Raw genomic sequence first — 21422 nt, 5'->3', positions numbered from 1 at the left:
TTAGAAGATTAATTAATTAGTTACAGTTCTGAACCAATACATTATACTGTAATTGGTTTATTTTCAATAATATGCACGTCAATAAATCCTTTAAAGCTTGCTACTTAAAAAAATAATAATTAGATTTTAGATTTTAGCATCACATTAAGGTCCTCATGAAGTGCAACCCTCTACATTTCCACTGGTTAATAGCCCTTATTGGATATATTGGTAACACTGTAATCATCTGTGATTTCTGTCCTGAATTCTATTTAGCTATCAAGGAACTGTCGCCTCAGGCAATGTAATGTAACAGTTCTGTAACGATAACCATGAATAAATATGAAACATACTTCTCTCCTCTTGTCCGGTGTCTAAGTTAGATAAGATTGACCTCTTGACCTCCCACACACACACACACACACACACACACACACACACACACACACACACACAAACACACACACACACACACACACACAAACACACACACACACACACACACACACACAAACACACATATACACACACACACACGCACAGACACACACACACACGCATAATACGCATATTATGTGTACTGCATGTACAGTAAGACTTTTGAGACCCCCATTGAACAATGTTCTTACGAGAGCTCTGTCTTAGTGATTATGAAGAATGCACCTGACATTTGTATTAACTCCACTCAGCAGTGAGGAGATCCTTAATCGATTCTCACCCAGTTGTGTGTGTCGCCTAAGGGGCCAACAGCACTTGTCCTTGGCAAGAATTTATGTAACTGACAAAATGAGAGAGTGACAGAGAGGGAGAGGGAGAGAGAGAGAGAGAAAGACAAAGAGAGAGAGAACTAGCGAGAGAGAGAGAGAGAGAGAGAGAGAGAGAGAGAGAGAGAGAGAGAGAGAGAGAGAGAGAGAGAGAGAGAGAGGGGGGATCATCCTATCTATCACCATAATGGATTCTCTAGACCTTGTTGACAGGATTCTGAAAACTAATTTCATTCACCGTCGATGCTTTAAATTACCAAGCCTGACAGGCATCCCAAAAATCCTCTTCTGGAGTGTCCATCAGATCTATTGAAACTAACGTCGTCCCCCAGCGAAGAGAGACACGTCGCTATCCAAATTGTAATGTAAAAACACATGTTATCAAAGCCATTCAATTTGACTTTTTGACCATTTTCTTAATACTGTTTCTTAATACTGTTTCTTAATAATGATAATGATAAACCAGATGAGTTTTTAGGGGTTAAGAAAGAAGGGGATGCTCAGTTTGTGAGATGTTTGCATTTCTTGACCCTGTTTCAAGATTACAAGATTATGGAGTGCATAATATGCAACTATCATGTTATCTACTGTGAGGAGATCCCTCAAAGCTGATTCATGTGGGGGAAACATGAGTGTCTGGAGATGAATAGAGAAAGAGTGTGCGCTGGACGGCTGATTAAGTCTGAAATGTCTGTCAGCTCTCTGGCCAATCAATCACAATAACCGCCCTTCAGAAGCCGATGACAGGGTTCCTAGCGACTGGCCTGGCTGACAGTGGTTTACAGTGGCCATCAGAAGTGCAGTTTTTCAGTAGCGAGATCTGTTGTCTTTAACGCAGATCTTTTAGTCTAGTATGGTTCCATACAGGTCCATTAACAGTTCAGGTCCAGGTTCAGTAAGTATAGTAGTATACAATATTATTATTGTTTTTGTTCAGATTTTGAAGAAGAAGAGGCAGACCACCTTTTTTGTGGGCAAGTTTGTTTAGTTTCAGCCGTGGCTGTATATGTTTTTCACAAAGCTAAGGACTGTGCCTTTAACCCTTATAGCTCAATTGAGCTAATTTTGGTTAATTGCATAGTCCATAATGCAAGTCGTTCTATCCTCTCCATTTGAATAATAATTTCTGTCAGATCCTGCTACATAGTGCAACAACGGTCGATAAAAGGTCACTAGAAATCCCCCAAAAGCCCTTTCTATGTGAGCACACAGATGTCATTTCTGACATTGACCATGCCGGGTTTTGCGCCACACCATCTGGACATAAGATTAGCTCTCTACGTTTATAGGGAATCAAATATAAAATGTCAGTAATCGAATCATCCCAAATCCCAAACAGAAATGTGTGATAACTCTGCTCCAAGTGAAGGGCTCACCCACTGATCCAATGGGGTAAGATTTGATTCAAATAGACACCTTTCCTTATTGATGTCATAAAGCACATAACATGAGTTATGTACCATCTGTGGATACTTAGGAGTTTTGAGGTCATCAAAACCATCAAACAACCTGTATTTGATAATTGAAGTGAACTTCAGTTCTTACGTGTTCTCACACATTTCATTACCAAGAGAGATGTGAACACTCAAGATTAGATATGCCAACCACACATTTATATTGTATGATAACATTATTAAATTAAAAACAAGCCATTTTAGTATGCATTGTGTTGAAGAACTGATAGGCCTGCTACTACACAAGGGGATCTTGTAAACCGTTAGAGTGCAGAACCCCAGCAGACAGAATGAATGTAGAATGTCAATTTCTTGGATCAGTGCACTTAAATCAAACAGCTTTCCTATTCTTGTTTGAACACATTGGGAACGTTATTGCCTTCCACTCTGGCATGATGATGATAACATGTTTTAGCTTAGGTCTCAGAGGCTGTCTTACTTGAGCAGTTGAAAGAAAAAAAAGTGTTCCATTCAAACACCTGAGTATGCTGAGTGAAACTGTTCAAACAATTGGCTGATTTGTGATTAAACAATTGTCTTACGGGTAGGAGGATACAGGCTTACGTACACGTTGATCTAAACACAACATTGTTAGCACAACTTTTATTCAACAATGTGTGCAATTCTGTAATGATGATGACCCAGTAACAGTCATAACATCCGCAGTTTGCCACCGTTGCCACCAAAAAGAGCGTAGATCTTTTTTTCTTATTTTTTCTTTGTCTTTTCTTCCCCGCAATTTAAAATGATCTTTATTAAATTCCATAAAAAATATTTTAATCAGTTCTCTTACATCCCCTTATTCCCATAATAATAATAATAATAATAATAATAATAATAATAATAATAATAATAATAATAATAATATTCAACATACACCTACTCACCATATCTGATACCTAACCCCTTGTGTTTTCATGATTCTGCATACACTAAACAACAACGAAACCAGCCACACAGTAACAACCAGAATGCAATGATCATTTCACTGAGCCCATCTCGAGGTAGAGGGAACGCGTTTCTCACGTTGACTCGCTTCTATTCCCGTTCATTTCTGGGTGGGGGCTGGCTTCGGGTGACGGGACAGGGAAGCTCCTAGACACATTATTATAACTAGGAAGTGACTAGAACTACAATGTAGACGCATAACGTGGATACATTTTTCAAACGCTGATGGGATCGGATGACCGACGTAAAATGTACATTTATTTTTTCGTGAAGTCGGCGTGATGGTAATGTAATATGCGAGCGTCGACTCCTGGTCCGGGACCTTGCCTCCGATAGGGTAGTAGCTGGATACCAGCCCAGGACAACAAAGCGTCAACTCCGTGTTCAGCACCACAGCACTGGACAGCTCCTCGTCTGTCAGCAAGTGCTGAACTATTCGACTTGATCTAATAGTGCTATCAATTTTGACTGAAGTATGTACCAGGGGCATTTGCAGGTAAGATTGCGATTTTTTACATCCCTTTTCAATATAAATATATTTAGCTATTGTGTTCACATCACTAGGATACATCTTTACAGATTGACAGAGCAGGGAAATTACATATTAAATTAAGAATTTGGGCATAGAACATGTCAAAAGAAAATAATTACACTCCAGACAATATTTTTGTGGAAATGCATTCAGCACCTTTATTTTGGTCTCACTTTATTGAAGCTTCCTTTTGTCTTCTGTAAGAGTGACCAATGCTTTTGATTCCATCTCGACTACTTTCCCCATGCCTACGGTATCATGAACATGTATGCTAAGTCAGAGTTATATCACATTTTAATCTAGGTCTAATCTCGGTCTGGGAAAACAGCCCTAAAGCTTTTAAGATTACTATTTAAGATGCAATTTCTGCATAACATAGCAGGCTGTGGTAGAGTGTAGGAGTGTAGATTCCTGATGTAGCTGAACATGAGTAAGTGCAGCCATTCTAACTGTGATTGGTGGGGACATTTGATAAATACATTAAGAGATTCTAAAGAAGCATTATATTATATTATTACCTCAATATGGACACCCATACTATCTGTAGCCCCTTGTATATAATGATACTTCAGTATTAGATTAGATTAGATTCAACTTTACTGTCATTGCAGAGTACAAGTACAATACAACGAAATGCAGTTTAGCATCCAACCAGAAGTGCAAATAGTGATATAAGGGCATGATATAAATAGAACAAGAGGTAGTGATAGGTAACTGTGATATACAGTATGTGCAGAGGTAGTACTGTAAACATCAGTATAGTTTAGAGGTACAGTCAGACCCGTCACCAGGGCCCAGTCTTAGGGTGGGCCAATGAACTGCATGGGGGGGCACAATTATTATTAACTATTTTTGATAATCCAATATGCTATGGTATTCGTCATGCAACACTGACATGCATAGGAGGTGGCAGAGGCTAAATTGGACACGTAGCCTACTGATGAAGATTAGACCTAAAATTATCAGAATGCAGCAAATAACATAACACAGGCGAAGCTGGTTTATTACAAACCTGTCATCTATTTTCTGTGTTTTATTTTTTAAACCACCCCTTTATAGCATGGAGAAGCCAAGTTGTGCATTACAATGCACACAGGTCAATAATTGGCACCAACCCGGCACACTTACAAGAGCAACAATTAAATAAAATAACCTACGTAACTAAAATTACGAGACTGGCACGCAATCAGTAAACTTGCAAAAGGTATACAGTATGAACGACCGATCGTGTGATCATCACATTAAACCACCCATCTACAGCAAATAGGATCAGCCAGATACATCAATCCTCATCATTGAACACGTTATACACAAAGCACATTAAATATAGCCTAACCATGCAAACAGCCCATCTCTCCAATTGAAAAAGCTGACGAGAATACAACTAGCAAAACATCACCACGGCGGGTGCCTACACACACGCACACACACACACACGCACACACACGATATTAACTTACCCTGAATTCGCTGCACTACCCTACATTTCCTGCACGCGTAGCAAAACGCGGCGTCCTTTTTCAGAGAATACTCAAGCCAGTCCCTGTTCCAGCTTGAGGCCAATGATCGTTTTTTGCACCAAACATTCTGACTGGATATTTGCTCAAAATAACCTGTTTAGGCTGGTCCATTCCAAGGTCATACGGCTCCACCACTAATCCAACAGGAACAGTAGTCGTCGGGGGGCTAGCAAGGCTAGCCCTAACATTCGTCGGTGGGCTAGTAGCTAAACTCACGTTAGTGCTAGTAATAGTCGGGGGGCTAACATTAGCAGCAAGGGTCACGTTGCTAGTAGTAGCAGTCGGGGTGCTACTAGTGTCAGGCCCACAGTCGCTACTGCTGGTGCTATCTCTCTGTCCATTGGGGTTGGGTGCAGCTGCACCTTTCGAGGATTTAATCCACTTTCGTATATCCATCTAGGCAGGCCTAACGTTACTACAAAAAGCACGGACTTTGCTCGACTGAGTCGGCTCACACAGCTGAAATGGTGGTAGCAGCAGCATGCAGTAACGTGCAATATTTCAACTTCTTTTCAAATGATTAGTTGTCACTAGAATCCCTTCCAACAAAATGAAAAACACATTATTGTTTCTCAATTTGTATGTCTTAATTTAACATAAAATATAGAAGATTAATAAAAAATTTTTTTTTTTTTTTTTTTTAATATCTGGCCGCCAGTTGGGGGGGCACCAGCACGTCTGTAGGCGGGCCTGGCCCCCTGAGGCCCGCCCATAGTGACGGGCCTGGGTACAGTTATGGGCAATATACAGTTATGAGCTATGTACAGTGAGGTAGTTTATATACAGTATCTAATGTGCAGAGTATAAAAGAAGCTATGTTGTTCAATGTCATCCGTTGAATCCGTATCCGTTGAAAGTAACAAAAACAATTATCACTATTTGGCAGATAGCCCAGACCTTGGTCAAACATCTCAGGGAATAGGGATCCCTGTTGGTGGGTGTACATATGCTCAACCCAATAACCTCAACATGTGCTTTTTACTGCTGAAGATAGCTGTGCCAAATTGAGGAGGAACAATATCTATGATTGTCAAAACTTGCAGAAGTATTTTGTCTTGACATGGCGAAAATGTGAAACTGTAATGAAGTCACTGCAGTTTCCTCTCTACGCTTAATGATGTATATAGTACTACATACGGTTGAGTCTTTTAGATGAATGCATCCTATACTTCACATACTGTAGCTTTAAGTCACATTGATTCTTATTTTCTACATATACTGTTGTCCATTGCACATCTCTCAAGCAGAAACATCATTGTATTACTATTGTTATTATTACAACCATTACTGCTGCTACTTACACTACTTTCATTGCACCTTTGCACTATTACCATACATTACTGCTGCTACTATTGTTATTATTACAACCATTACTGCTGCTACTTACACTACTTTCATTGCACCTTTGCACTATTACCATACATTACTGCTGCTACTATTGTTATTATTACAACCATTACTGCTGCAACATACACTACATCATACATTTATTATAACTCTTGTATTGTATTTTTTATTCATTGATTGTTGTTGACTGTCGTTGTTTGAGAAGCAAGATCCCAAAGCATTTGTGACACGGTTTGATGAAAAGGTCCTCATGTCGGGTATTGTGAAACCTTGCAATCGAGCCAAAGTCTTGTTGTGAAAAAAATGTGTTCTCTGGTTTTTGGCATTTGGCATTTTGGCATTTGGCGGCGGGTGGGGACAGGCGGGGAGCTGATGGCCGGTAGACCTCCTTGGGTACAGCGTCCTATGGGTCTGGGCTAGAGGGTCCTTGTCCCTCTGTAGGGGGGGGGGGGGTGCTCTGGGATGGCTCTGGGACTAGGACTGGTTCTGGGACTAGGACTAACTCTGGCTCTGGGACTTCCTCTGGTACTGGGAGGGGCTTTAGCTATGGGGCTGGCTCTGGGTCTGGCTCTGGGACTAGGGCTGGCTTTGGCACTATTTATGCCGCAGGGGCTGGGTCTACCTCTGGCTCTGGAGCTGGGGCCGGGTCTACTTCTGGGTCTGGTACTAGGGCTGGCTCTGGGACTAGCTCTGGCACTAGGACTGGGTCTACCTCTGGGGCTAGGTCTGGGGCTAGGTCTGGGGCTGGGGCTTGGAACTTGCCACTCTCCCTGGGCTGGGTGTTGGCTTTGGGGCCCGGCGTCTCCAGCAGCTGTCCCATCATCCCCGCGAGGTACCACTGCAGTCTCAGTCGGGCCTGTGCCTCCCACTGGTGCTGGATCGGCATCAGTGTGGTCTTCCTTAGCTCCTTCTCCAACTCCCCGTCCTCAGGGCCCACCGGGTCCAGCTCCAGTGTCTGCTGGCTCCCAAACTGTCTGGTTCGGCCCTCCGGGGCGGGCCGTCTCGCAAGCGGTGATTCTGTCGCCACATGGGCTGTAGCCGGCCACCATCTCGTCTCTGGTGGCCTTGTGGGCACAGATCAGGTGCCCGGCGAAGGTGATGTCCTGGATACCCTTCCCGCGGACTCAGGCTGCCTCAGCTGCCCTCTCTCCACCAGCCACCATCATGCTCCTGTAGGCGCCCCAGCTCTGACCCTCTCCATCCCCAGCAGCATCATCGGCCACATCGTCCGTATCCGCGTCGTACCCGTCTCCTGGGGGGGGGCGGCGGCGGTGTCGTCGGGCCCTGAATCGGGGACCTATGGATCCTTGGGCCGCTGCAGGTGTGACTCTGGGTCCGGTGTAGCACACCGCCTCGGCGCGCGCGGTCTCGGGGTCGTCTGGGGTCATGGGGCACCGGTAATGTGCTGTGCTCTTGCCGGAGGTCCAGGCCTGGAGGAGAGAATCAAGGGGGTCAATTACAGAGTTCTGTCCGAGCCTCTTCCTCTCCTCTTTTCTCCTTGCCTTCCGCACCATTCTTCCCAGATGGTCAAGACTAATTTAAAAAGTTCGGTTCTCAGTAATGACTAGCAACCAATAACTAACTATTGCAAGTCCTTCTCCTGGTATTTGCCGTGTAATGCTCAGCCATCTCTCTACCCTGGATGTGCTCCGGTAGTGGGTTCTAGTAGCCCGACGCATTCTCCACCACGTTGTATCCACTACTTAGGACTGGGTAAAACAAGCACTACCAAGGTAGGCAACAGGGAGTAGTTCAGCCTCACCGGCGTATTTAATAAAGAATAATTAGCACAGGGGATAAAGTTAACTCAAATGGCCGTCTGGCGTCTAAAGTCTCCGGGGGGGTTTTCCACTAGGGGCTCCAGAGCTGTCAGAGCTCCGTCATAGGTTGGCGGGACCGGCTGGGTCGCCTCAGTGGCTGTCAGGTTCTCTCCCCGTCTCACTGCGGCCTATGGCCGGGATTAGTCTGGTGACACACAACTCATCAATGTACTTTTGTCACAGAATTGTTCTGCCGGAGAGACCGGCTCTCCCCCAGTCGACGTGTCTTGTCCCTCCGTAGCTCTCCCTCTCCCTGTCAGCTCCACTGTTCTGTATGTGTGCCTCCTGTGAGGCGCAGGTGTGGCACGTTGGGTTACCGAGCCTGTGATTTTCTTCTTCCCTGGCCATCCACCTGATTGGGGAATGTGGGGCAGCTGTGCGTGCTTATGGTGTTGATCTACCCGGTACTACGTGGGGGTTACTCCAACACCTGCTACAAATGCTGAGGAAAAATTATTTCAAAGAAAACTCCCAACATTCTTATAACCTGAACAATCACACTGATACAGGGTAGTGGCGGTATAATGGTAATATATGGTAACCCGCAGGATTTGAAAATGCCCACAGTGTGCTTTTCAATACTGTCAGAGAGAGAGAGATCTGTTCGTTTTTGCATATTTCTTGGTAAAAACGCTTATAGAAGGGCAGGTGCTCTTTCCCAGAAATGGCACAACAGACGGACAGATTATTCAGACCAAAACATACACCATCCAGGAGATTACTTTGTGAGTGGAAGGGCAAATGCTGCCCCTTTCACCCCTACCTGTGCATGTGTTGCTGATGAAGTTGTTGATTTAGATTATGAGGTGATTAATAATGTGTTGTCCTGTAAAATATGTGAGAATGGTTTGTCAAACACATCATTGTGATGGTTAATGGGTCAACCAAAGCTAAATATAAGGGCCAAAATGTAAGAACTGCAGTTGTGTGTGTGTTGAAAAGCTCAGATCACTGGGTGGACTCCTGGGTCAGCTGGATTGTTTCTGCGCCCTTCTCATGAAGCTCAATATGCTGTGCCAATCGAAAACAAATGATCCTATATTGTAATTATTTTAGAGAAAAAACATGAATGAAAGATTCTGACCACCCTCTGTGGACAGGGTGTAATATCCTGTAGGGACTTTGGCATAAGTGTGGATTTATAATGAGCAGCCAGTGTGACAGCGATGACTCAAATCTGACCTTGGTGCTGAAATGAATGCAATGACAGAGGGCTTGAGGCTAAAATGGCTTTTCTCAAGAGGATGCATTAGGAGAAGCTTGTCTCTGTACAGTGCTGTGGGGCACTATAAGGGGGCTAGTTTCAGGAATAACGTGCCTGTGTGTATACAGTACTCATGTGAGCCACATTAATACATTATAAATGAGGAATGATTAAGAAAAAGAGTAAGATGAGTAAAACCGTTATAAAAATGTTGGTGAATGTGCTTGATGTAACACTGAAAAAAATTAGAAACATCTAACCTTTAGCTAATTGAAGTAAATGTATTCTGAGAAGATACAAATCTGCCATCAAGAAATAATTATTTCTAACAAAACCATGTGTGCCACAATTATTGGCACCCCTAGAAATTCTTATTAACATCTGCTTTTTTTTTTTACAGCATTTTTTACTTTTTCAGTTGATCAGAGTGTTTAGGAACTTTCAAGCAGTAGTCCATGACTTCCTGTTTCACTGGGTTATACATAGGTGACACAGAGGCTATATTCCCTTATTAATATGTCAACATGGGAAATATAAGAGATTACACAAATCAAATGAGGGAAAAGTGTGTTGAGCTTTGTAAGTCAGGGAATGGCTATTCGGTTGTTAAGTCTGACGTCAAACGTGACGTTTTGCAATTTCCGGGTCCAAACCAGAAATTCCCCACACCAGAATACCAGTGTACTACAGTGGTAGAATGACAGTTTAATCGTTTTTTAGACTCGGATCTATTCATACAACAAGGAACACAGCATTTTCCTGTTTTCCCCATATTGTCAGGGTATTTGAGCCTCGGAAAAGCGATATATAAATATAATTAATTATTATTATTATTGCGGCATTTCGAAAACAGCGCCTCAGCCAACTTTGGACCCGGAAACACGTCACGACTTAACAACCGAATAGAAAATAGCTACTCACCTGAAAATGCCCATATCTACCGATAGGGCAATACTTCAAAACAAAACATGTTCAAAGCAACTAGAACTGTTACAAACTTGCCTGGAAGAGGAGTTTATTTTGCCCCCACACACAGTGAGGAGGATCGTAAGAGAGGCACACAAAAATCCCCAAGGATCACTGCTGGAGAATTACAGAGGAGAGTAGCATCTTGGGGTCACCAAGTCTCCAAAACTACCATTAGACTAATAATATAATAATAATAATAATAATAATAATAATAATATTAATAATAACTTTATTTGTATAGCGCTTTACGTCAAAGTGCTTTACAATAGGTAAACAACAATTTAAAACAATTTAAAACAACTATTTCAATTAAAAACACACATAATTTCACAGCACAAATACACAAGCTATGACATATAGACAACAGAATAGGTGGGTCTTCAACTTGGTTTTGAACACTTTCACTGAGCATGCCTGTCTGATGTCCAATGGAAGAAGGTTCCAAAGAGTTGGTGCACGGAAGGAAAACGCCCGCTCACCGATTGTCTTCTTCCTGACTCTGGGAACAGTCAACAGGGTAGAGCCTTGTGAGCGCAGAGACCTTGAGGGGACATAATATGGGTCAAGAAGGTCCTTTAGATAGGAAGGCGCAGTGCCATTTATAGCTTTATAGACTCCATGCCAACAAACTTAAGCACCTGGAGTATGCTAATCACTACTGGAATTTCGACTGGAACCGTGTTCTATGGTCAGATGGTCTTTTTTTGGGCAACAAACACTCACAAGAAGGATGGCTATACCGAAAATAACCTGATCCCCACTGTCACGTATGGTGGAGGAGGTTCCGTGATGTTGTGGAGCTGTTTTTCCTCCAAAGGCCCTGGGAACCTTGTTAGGGTACATGGCATCATGAACTGGACATGAAATACCAGGACATTTTAAATCTGAATCTGGCTGCCTCTGCCAGGAAACTGAAAACTGGGTCCTCATTGGATCTTCCAGTAGGACAATGATCCAAAATATCAAGTCCAAATCAACACAAAAATGGTTCACTGAACACAAAGCCATCTCAGTCCCCTGACCTAAACCCCTTTGGAAACCTGTGGGCTGAGCTGAAGAGGAGTGGAGGAAGGAAGGGAGGAAGAGGAGGAAGAGAGGACCTAGGAAACTGTATGCTCTGGAGAGATTCTGTAAAAAGGAACGGTCTCAGATTCTTTGTTCTGTATTCTCCAACCTTATTAGATGTTACAGGAGAATAGTAATAATAATAACTTTAATTTATATAGCGCCTTTCAAAAACCCAAGGACGCTGTACAAGGGGATGAAAAGGACAGACAAAACAGAAAACAAGCAAAGCAAAAACTAAAACAATGACTAGGGGCCAAATGCCTTGGAGAGGCATTTGAGTCCAGAAGACTCAGTGCAGTTGTTATTGGCAAAGGGAGGTTGTACAAAGTAGTAAATGCATTGTGGCTGTTACAATTGTTGTTAGAAATAATTATTTCTTGATGACAGATTTTTCTCAGAATAAATGTACTTAAATTAAAGGTTAGATGTTTCTCAATTTTTTTTCCGGTGTAAGAGTAAGTGTAAGCTAATTCACCAATTATAAACAATTTTAATAACCCTTTTTACTCATCTTTACCAATAATTGTGGAGGGCACTGTATGTAAAACGTAATCTTTTCACTGTCCCTAAGACCCTCTCTTAACAATTGTGATGTGGAAAAGCTTATCCATCCTTTTGTTTTCTCCAGAATTGATCATGGGAATGCTGTACCTGGGGACCTGGCTGCAAATTCAATTAATAAATTGCAACTCATTTAAAACAGTGCTACAAGGATTCTGACGCTATCCAAAAAGTCTACCCACTCCCTTTCTGACCACCATTGTCTTCCTGTCCCTCAACGAACTGACTTTGTTCTCTCCTCCTGGTCTAGAAAACCCTTAATGGCATCGGACCTGCCTCCCTGTCAGGTCTACTCTGCCTCTATGAACCTCCACACACCCTACGGTCAAGCCATACCGTGTACAATAAGGTCTGGTGCTGGCAGAGCTAATTGCCCTTCCTGGCTTGGATTCCTGCCTCCATTCACCAGTCTCCTACCACCACTACCCACCAGCATAATGTCATCAAATGTAAATGTGAAATGTAATTTATTATTAAATATAATTAAATAAATAATTTCAACTTCAGAACTAATTTATTGTATCCGTCTTTTTCCAATGTAAGATATGTTAACATATCTTACATTGAAAAAGACAGATACAATAAATTAGTATAATAATATAACTTATATGTTACATATTCAGATTATGATTCGAAATATATTTACACATTCAATTCATATTTAAGTAGTATTTACATATTATGATATAGAGTATATTACACATAAGACTCATAGTATGTACAGTCACTGCTTACATGGGTGTGTGTGTAATGATTTTATAGATCTGGAGTGAGGATGTGGGCGATGTAATTCATCTTGTGAGCAGCTACTGGCAGCACCCGCTGTTGGTTCTGATGTACCTCCTGTCCAGCCCGTGTAGTAGATTATTGTTAGGATTTTGCACTTGCATACAGGACGTTGTACACTGTGTTTGCAAAACCTTAGGGACGCCTGTTTTCCATAAATCACAAAACCGCTGCCACATGGTTGTGAAGCAAAACCGCCGCCATCCTGTTATTAAACTGATTATCTACACTAATTTGTGAATTTGTCATGTGTAATCTTTTAGATTATGGTTTGGTTTATCAATGAGTTTGTCAATTATTCATAATTGCCCCCGTATTCATACAAGCCAGATCTATGCATATCTAGGCAAATCAGCTGGTCATTCTAATATTGTTTAACAAACTATGCAGATAAGGCTTAGGCTTATATGAACATGGCCTTTGTTCTAAAGCTGCCACTGGCACTGACAACATATCTAGTAGGTGTCAGTACACCCTACAGTCCTGCTCCTGGAGAAAATAGCAATCTGTCATTAGCTAGCTAGCTAATTTTAGATCAATAACTTTACTTCAGTCTAACGCTAATGTTAAAATACTAAAATGACAAGCCCTCTTTTGAGCCACTTAACGTTAGCAAGCTAAAGTTAACGTTAGCTACTGTGTAAATTTTCAAGCTACATTTGGATTTATAACCAACAGACAACATAGTATATCAACAGACAAACATATATACTTACATTGTTGTCATCTTCGCTGTCAATAATATTGCCAACAACTGCTGCAAAAGTGTTGACTGCCAGCGGAAAGTTTTTTAATGTTATCCTCTGTGTCCGCCATGTTTACAGTTAGTTTGACCGTTTGTAAATTAACTGGTTTCAGAGCGCTCTCTCTGTGACGTTGAAACCAGAGCACTCTGAAACCAGATCAGATTTCTGAACGCGGCCACAATTATGAGCTATGTACAGTTACGGTAGCTTATGTACAGTATGTAATGTGCAGATGTAGAAAAAGAAGCTATATCAAAGAGCAATATATGTGCAATATACAGTATGTGCAAAGGTAGTATTGTAAACATCCGTAGTGCAAGGGTTAAATAGTGATCACATCAACCACAGATGTACAACCATTGTAGTATTGTCATTGTCATTGTATCCCAGGATGGGGGCAAGGATACTGAGAGATTATGATTTGTTTGTTTATTTAATCATAAAAATAAACCAAAAATAGTTCCGCATCTGAACTTCAAATGGACTGTTGCCTAGTAACGCGAACACAAACATGTAGTCTAATTAACGGTCATTTAGTAGAACATCTGTGCGGCGGAGTGATACATATAGTTAAAGGTCCCAGTGCTGTTATACTGTATATCAGCACTCATGGAATGCCTCTTGTCCAATCAAATTACTTGGTCGGAACTAACTGTTGTATAAAGTCAAGTATTCCGGGGTGGCATGGAGGTTCAGCAGGGTGTGTGGAGGGGGGGGTTGTTTATCAGAGTGACAGCTCTGTGAAAGAAGCTGTTCTGTAGCCTGCTGGTACGGGACCTGAGGATCCTGTACTTCCTGAGTCTCTTAGATGGTAGGGGGTCAAACAGACCATGGTTAGGGTGTGAGGTATCCTTGATGATATTTGCCGCCATCCACCGTTGCCTGGAGGGACTCAATGGTAGGGAGTTTGTTGCCAATGATAGGCTGGGTGGTTTTCACCACCCATTGCAGGGCCTTCCGGTTGGACACATTGTAGTTGCCGTACCACACTGTGATGCAGTTGGTGAGGATGCACTCAATGGTGCAGCGGTTGAAGTTGATCAACAGCTGGGCTTTCTTCAATCTCCTCAGGAAATGTAGGCGCTGATGCACCTTTTTGACTTAGGAAGAGGTGTTGAGGGTCCAAGAGAGGTCCTGATGTGGACCCCCAGAAAAACTTGAAGCTGGGAAAACGCTCCAGTTCCATGTCAAAAAATGACCACACTAATGCAAATTAATCGGCACCATAATTAACACAATATGCAAATGAGGTGATGTTATATTTATGGTGTAAATTAATGTGAATGTCAAATTCCAACTTGATCGGGTGAAAAACATGGCTGCCACATGCTACTCAATATTCTGCATTTCCAGATTGTATGGGTAGATTTTGGTAGAAGAGTATCTCTTTATGGGTTAGGGCTAGGGTCAGAATTGGGGATAATTTAGGGGAGAAAGCTTTATAAAAATTAAACCGGGAAACCATCATGCCCTAGGGCTTTCCCACTTTGCATTAATTGCTAATCTCTAGAGTAGAGATTAGGCTGTCCAGCCTAGAGATTAGACTGCTCATCTGAGCTAAGGCCAGACATTTTCAGCTTGTCAAGGAAAGCATGCATCTGGGACAGCTTTGGAAGAGGAGAGTGGAATAGTATTGTCTGAACTAGTCATTAATTATTTTGGGGTTGAGTCTGGTGTAGTACTGTGCTTGTTTTCATAACCTATAGGCCTATATGAACTTATTTGACCTGTTACGTAGGCTTCTAGTGATTTTCAAATAGTGCAATAGGACCTGGGATTCCTCCAAGAAGGAATCTATCTGAGCTGAAAGGAATTTCTAATAATAAAAAAAAGAATACTAGACAAAGACAAAAATAGACAGTAGGCTGAGACATATTTTCATAGAGACATGAAATTCATAGAGACAAAATTATTGAAATGCATTTGGCGCCCCCCCCCAGGCATTTGGCGCCCTAGGCGACCGCATAGTTCGCCTATGCCTAGGACCAGCCCTGGGTGGAGCCTATCCTCTGGCTCCTCAAGGGCATCTATAGAGTATTTACTGTCCTAGTGAGTCAGGCAGAAATAACCACAGGAGGGATGCTCTCATACAAGATTAATTAGAAAGAGTGCTGATAGATTACTGGTGGATATAAATACATAAAACCTTTGGGTCAAATATTCCAGTCAACACATTTTTCAGCTTCACCTGACACATGCTGGAGGTCAGTGGCTAGAGAAGTGTTTGTATAGACCCACTGTTACCCTTGGCGACTAGCTTTCACCTTTTGGCTGCATGCTGATCTATGTGCATTGACTATGGCATTGACTATGGCATTGAAGGGCTGAACAAATAACTGTATAGTTTTGTATCATTTGAATGAGTAATTTTGATACATAATACATACACGATAGATTCCATTCTGTTGCTGTAATTCCTCAAGGAAAAACCTTTAACCGTACACCTGAATCTGTCTTTGCAGAGAAAACACACAACAAATCCCAATTCCCAAATCTCAATACCCAATGCTTGTTTTTCAATCCCTTATTTGATCTAGCAAAGAATATGGTAAGGAGTCATAAATACGTCTTTATGTAGAGTAGACAATGTCAAAAACTAAACCTATCCTATTTGTATCTACTCATTATCACATTATTTTGGCTACTTTGCATTATATAGGCTGCACAGGGAAATATTGTAGTTATGAAATTACTTATGTAATTACCCTGGAAGAGGTTAGCAGTGCATGTTGTAATTCAGTAAACCAATTAGTCTTTACTTGGGTAAGATGATTAGTAGCAGTAAGTACTACCTGCTAGTACTACATACTTACATATCTGGAACAAAATAATTGCATAACCATTCAGGATGTTCCCCTGGAACAACGCCTATGTAATGCAAAGTGTTTTCAATGTTTCTAATGTTCCTATAAAGAAAGGAACCCATCATGCAGACATGTTTGAGAGGGAGGGGTGGGTGGAGGGGAGGGAGAAAAACAGAAAATATTCATGCCTTTTTCAATGTACATGACATCTTCTATACTGGAATAAAAAATATTATAAAAAATAAAAAAAAGGAACCTATCAGGTTCTTTTTCTGGTCCAGACATCATTGTTGTGACCAATGAGATGTTGTGTGAAGGAGTGTGGGATAGTTTGGTTTGATCAGATGCTTTGGGAACATGTGGAGAGCCCCCAGCTTCAGGCCAGATCAGCTCAGCTCAGCGCTTCTGGGACTCTGAGTGGTTGATGGTAGACTGTTTGCTCAGCACACGGCAGGTCTATTTATAGGTCTGAGGTGCGACAGCGTCTCCCAGACCCCAACGATACTGAAGTGCTTCACGGCCGGAAGAAGGTGGGATAGTAAGACAGTCCGAGAGAGAGAAAGAGAAAAGATGAGGCCAACATCCATAAAAAGAGACTATTACAGTTTCTCAATTGCTTGAGCACATTTCTTGAAACAGTATTCAACCTTTCAAAGCAGTTAACACGTTCGCCTAAACAGTAAACACGTTTGCCAAAATATTTATTTTGCAAAATGCACACAAAAATTAGAATACATGTCACAAAAGCAAATCAGTGCATAAACACAGCATCCTTTGTTATCTAATAAAAAGTAAAAAAATAAATAAAAAAAAAGAGTACAGACTGATTGTTAGTTGAACTGTTGATAAGTTGGTGAGCGTTTCCATGTACTGTATGGAGTAGAGATTCACTATAATGGGAGAAATAGCTATGCTGTAAGGAAATAGGTCAGTTTTGTTTGTCAACACTTATCCAATTGATTAGAGAGATAGAGTTGTGTTAAATGTGTTGTGCTTCACATATACATTTTGTGTGATAGCAATGAGAAATGAATGACTTAACTGTTTTGCAAAAAAAAAAATGTTGTGCTCATGCATGTTATTGCTGTGGGCATGTGAACTTATAAACAACATGAACAGTTAAGGAAAGAAGTACCCTAGAAGATTGATAGTGATAGTAGAAGAAAGAGACAGAGGAGAGAGCGTTTGAAAAAGGTCAAGCTTAAAAAAGGTCAAGCTTGGCAGAGCAGAGGAGTGGAAGAATGAAAATGTTAGTGTGGAGTTTAGAAGTTGTTCACTCCTGCCACCCGTTTCGATGTTATTAGTGCGTGTTTGGAAAGTTCACCGAAAGTCAGATTTACTGCAGTGATGAAACAATACAAACTCTCCTTGTAGCTTAAGCTCTCCTTTCTTTTGAAAGTGGGAACTTGATCTCAGAAGAAGACGTTCTGTTTTTCTGCTGAAGGACACATTGGAAAGAACGGTCTTGGATTATGAGTAATGCTGTACTATTGAGCATACTTACAGCAAAGGGTGATCACTGACCATCACCGTACACATGAAACAGACATTTAGGATAATATTTGGACATTTTTCATGAAAGTACTAGAATGTGTTCACACAGTAGTGCACAGTAGGTTTTTAGGGAGATGTTACACAACAACATGTTTAATAGATGAAAATATAACTGAGAGAAACTTACAGTACAAGCTGCTCAGTTTCTTCAACTGTAGATAATAATAAAAAACTGGACGATGACCTACTGATATTTTATTGATCACAAATACAAAACCTCCTGCTGTGAGTTACATGCCAATACAAGTCTGATGAGGTAGATTTCAATTGATCAAGCTGTTTATGCGTTAAGAATATTCTCTGTGATGAGTTTATTAGGTTGTCTTAATTTCAAATGTGTCTGACAGAGTTCATTTGAATTATTCACTGTCTGTCTCTTCTACACTTCGACAAACTCCACAACCATTTACATTTACATTTTACATTTTTGGCATTTAGCAGACGCCTTATTCCAAAGCGACTTACAATCAATACATTTGAATACTAAGCATGTGAATCAGCAGTCCACCATTCGTTGCAGGAAGAGTACTCTAGCTCGGGCCCGGGGCCACTGATAGAAGGAAAAACCTTCTCCCTATTATCGCCTTCTCCTAAAACTTTATTTTTATTTTTATTTTATTACTGGAGAAACTGAGAAACAGTAAAGGGGGCAATAGAAGTTCTTAGGGACACAGTAGAGGGGAAAGCGGGTGTCTTTAGGAGACGTAGTGGTGAGGGTCAGAAGTTGTCTCAGGAGGAGCAGTTAAGATGTGACCTGAAGAGATGGGTCTTCAGTCTACGACGGAAGATGGGTAGTGACTCTGCCGTTCTGACAGCCGTGGGGAGCTCATTCCACCAGCGGGGAGCCAGTGTTGTGAAGAGACGTGATCGGGCAGCCCGACTGCTGTGTAGAGGAGGTGGGGCCAGTCGGCCAGCCGAGGTGGAGGAGCGGAGTGAGCGGGCAGGGGTTTGGGGGGTTACCATTTCCTTCAGGTAGGCAGGGGCTGTCCCTTTAGCAGCCTGGTATGCAAGCACCAGGGTCTTGAATCTGATGCGAGCTGCTATCGGGAGCCAGTGCAGGGTGCGAAGGAGAGGGGTGACATGCGAGTATTTGGGGAGGTTGAATACCAGCCGGGCAGCAGCATTCTGGATGAGCTGCAGAGGTCTAATGGCTGAAGCGGGGAGCCCAGCCAGGAGTACATTGCAGTAATCCAGGCGGGAGATGACCAGTGCCTGGGTCAAGAGTTGCGCTGCCTCTCTGGTAAGGAATGGTCGTATCCTTCTGATGTTGTAGAGGAGGAATCTGCAGGAGCGAGCCGTTGCTGCAATGTTCTCCGCACAGGATAGTCGGTTATCCAGGATCACTCCAAGGTTCTTGGTTGTCAGGGAGGGGGTTACAGTAGAGTTCTCCACTGTGATGGAGAAGTCTTGGAGAGGGCAGGCTTTCCCGGGGATGAAGAGGAGCTCGGTCTTGTTAAGATTGAGCTTGAGATGGTGGTCAGCCATCCAAGTTGAAATGTCAGCGAGACATGCTGAGATACGGGTTGCCACGTGTACATCAGACGGGGGGAAGGACAGGAAGAGTTGAGTGTCGTCTGCGTAGCTGTGGTAGGAGAGCCCATGTGAAGAGATTACCGAGCCAAGAGACTTGGTGTAGAGGGAGAAGAGTAGGGGCCCTAGGACGGAACCCTAACCAACTGTTAGGATGAAACTTATTTTCAACAAAAAAAGACTCCCTTCCATTTACCATTGTGTTACAGCACCATTACAACAAGGTTATCAGATCAAAACATGTGACATTATTTGTCAGTGTAGGTTGGTGTCCAGTGCAGCACTGCAGGACACTTAAAGGACACTTGACCCCTGTGAAACAAAGTTGGCAAATTGCGTCCGGACCATTTTTCCTTTGTCCCATGGTGATTATGACATTCCCACTCACTTAAGTGCTCAACCTTTTATGTGTGTGTGTGTGTGTGTGTGTGTGTGTGTGTGTGTGTGTATGTGTGTGTATCATGGTAAAGGCAGTATTGGTAAAAGCAATGTAAGGGTATTAGTGACGTACCATTGCACTCTGTTCCATCCCTCAAAGCAGTACAGGCTTTTAATTGCAAGGGGAGTTTCCAGATTTGACATAAGATCCCCATTATTATCATACATCATTTTTGAAGCGACTCAGTAAAGAGCAACCTGGTGGTGTTCTTTAGTCAAAACATAGTATCTCTCTTTAGGTTTCTGTTCTATTACTTATTTGGTGTGGATTTGCTATTCACTCAGAAACCATATTCAGTTGTAACTCAGGGTTGTAGCATGGCACATTGCATTCTGGCATATCTATTATTCAGTTTGTTTGGACTTAGTTCCTGCTGAATAACTGAAATGTTTACTGTTAGATGAGAACATGAGTACACATCTATCTTGGTTACCTGTATAATAAGCTGCTACTGCTAGTGCAATACTGGTTCTGACAGAAATATATTGAAAAAGACTGAGTAGCCTATTCTACACGTATGACTGGGCACTGAGACCATTTCACACCTTCAAGTCTTGGGTAGGGTTGCATGTTGTGTTACATTGGCAATAAGGGCGGGATGATATTATCAAGTTCAAGTTCAAGTTTAGCTGTCCTTACATCATATACAAGTATAATAGTAATACAGTGTAATAAGTATAACATGTAAACATAAATATAAGCACTAAAAATAATAACAGTAAATAGTAAAATGACAGAATATGCTTTATATATTTTGTAGCAGCAGTAGGTAGTAAAGTGGATTGTAGTAACGTGTATAGTGCAAGTGCAGTGTCAGTGTCAGTGTCAGTGCAATGTCACTGAGCAGAAGGGGGTGGGGGGGGGGAGGCGGTCAGGAGAAGGAGCTTGAGGTGGAATGGAGGGGACAGATGTAAGGCATCAGTTCAGCAGTCTAATGGCCTGAGGGTAGAAGCTATTCCAGAACCTGTTGGTCCAGGTCTGCTTCGGTACCGTGTGCCCGATGGAAGCAGGGAGAACAGGGTGTGACTGGGATCGTGAGCTTAGAACTCTAAGGTTCTATCTCCGTTTAGGGTAGTTCAGAGATATTGAGCGTCAAAGTTTTTACATTCCATTATGTTTTGTGAGATGGAACCTTTGTATTTGATTAATTACTAACTCAAAAATGTCAACATTTTAAAAATAACACCACACAGGCATTAATAAACACCTAATGGATCAGATTATGTAAAAAACTCAATTTTGACAAAAATGGAGATAGGACCTTATAATTCTAACGTCACGGGATGGCGGTTGTCCCTGATGATCTTCCAGGCCGTGATGGGCTGGACTGTTTTCACCACTCTCTGTAGCGCTTTTCGATCGTGATTTATTTATTATAAAGAGAACAGAACACCGCA

At 42.0% G+C, this 21422-nt stretch overlaps 1 protein-coding gene across 1 annotated transcript in view; it reads left to right on the top strand.

Annotated features, from left to right (window-relative positions):
* Positions 1-3620: 3620 nt before the first annotated feature.
* pex5lb (peroxisomal biogenesis factor 5-like b) overlaps positions 3621-21422 on the top strand; it is a gene marked incomplete at both ends in the record, with an annotated part of 31926 nt that continues 14124 nt past the window's right edge. The window contains one exon of the mRNA XM_080543227.1: positions 3621-3641. Coding sequence (XP_080399353.1) covers positions 3621-3641 — 21 coding nt within the window. The remainder of the gene's footprint in view (positions 3642-21422) is intronic.

Source organism: Nansenia antarctica (assembly GCF_963989245.1).
Source record: "Nansenia antarctica genome assembly, chromosome: 12".
Lineage (NCBI taxonomy): Eukaryota > Metazoa > Chordata > Actinopteri > Argentiniformes > Microstomatidae > Nansenia > Nansenia antarctica.
This window is presented reverse-complemented; position numbering and strand designations above follow the sequence as displayed.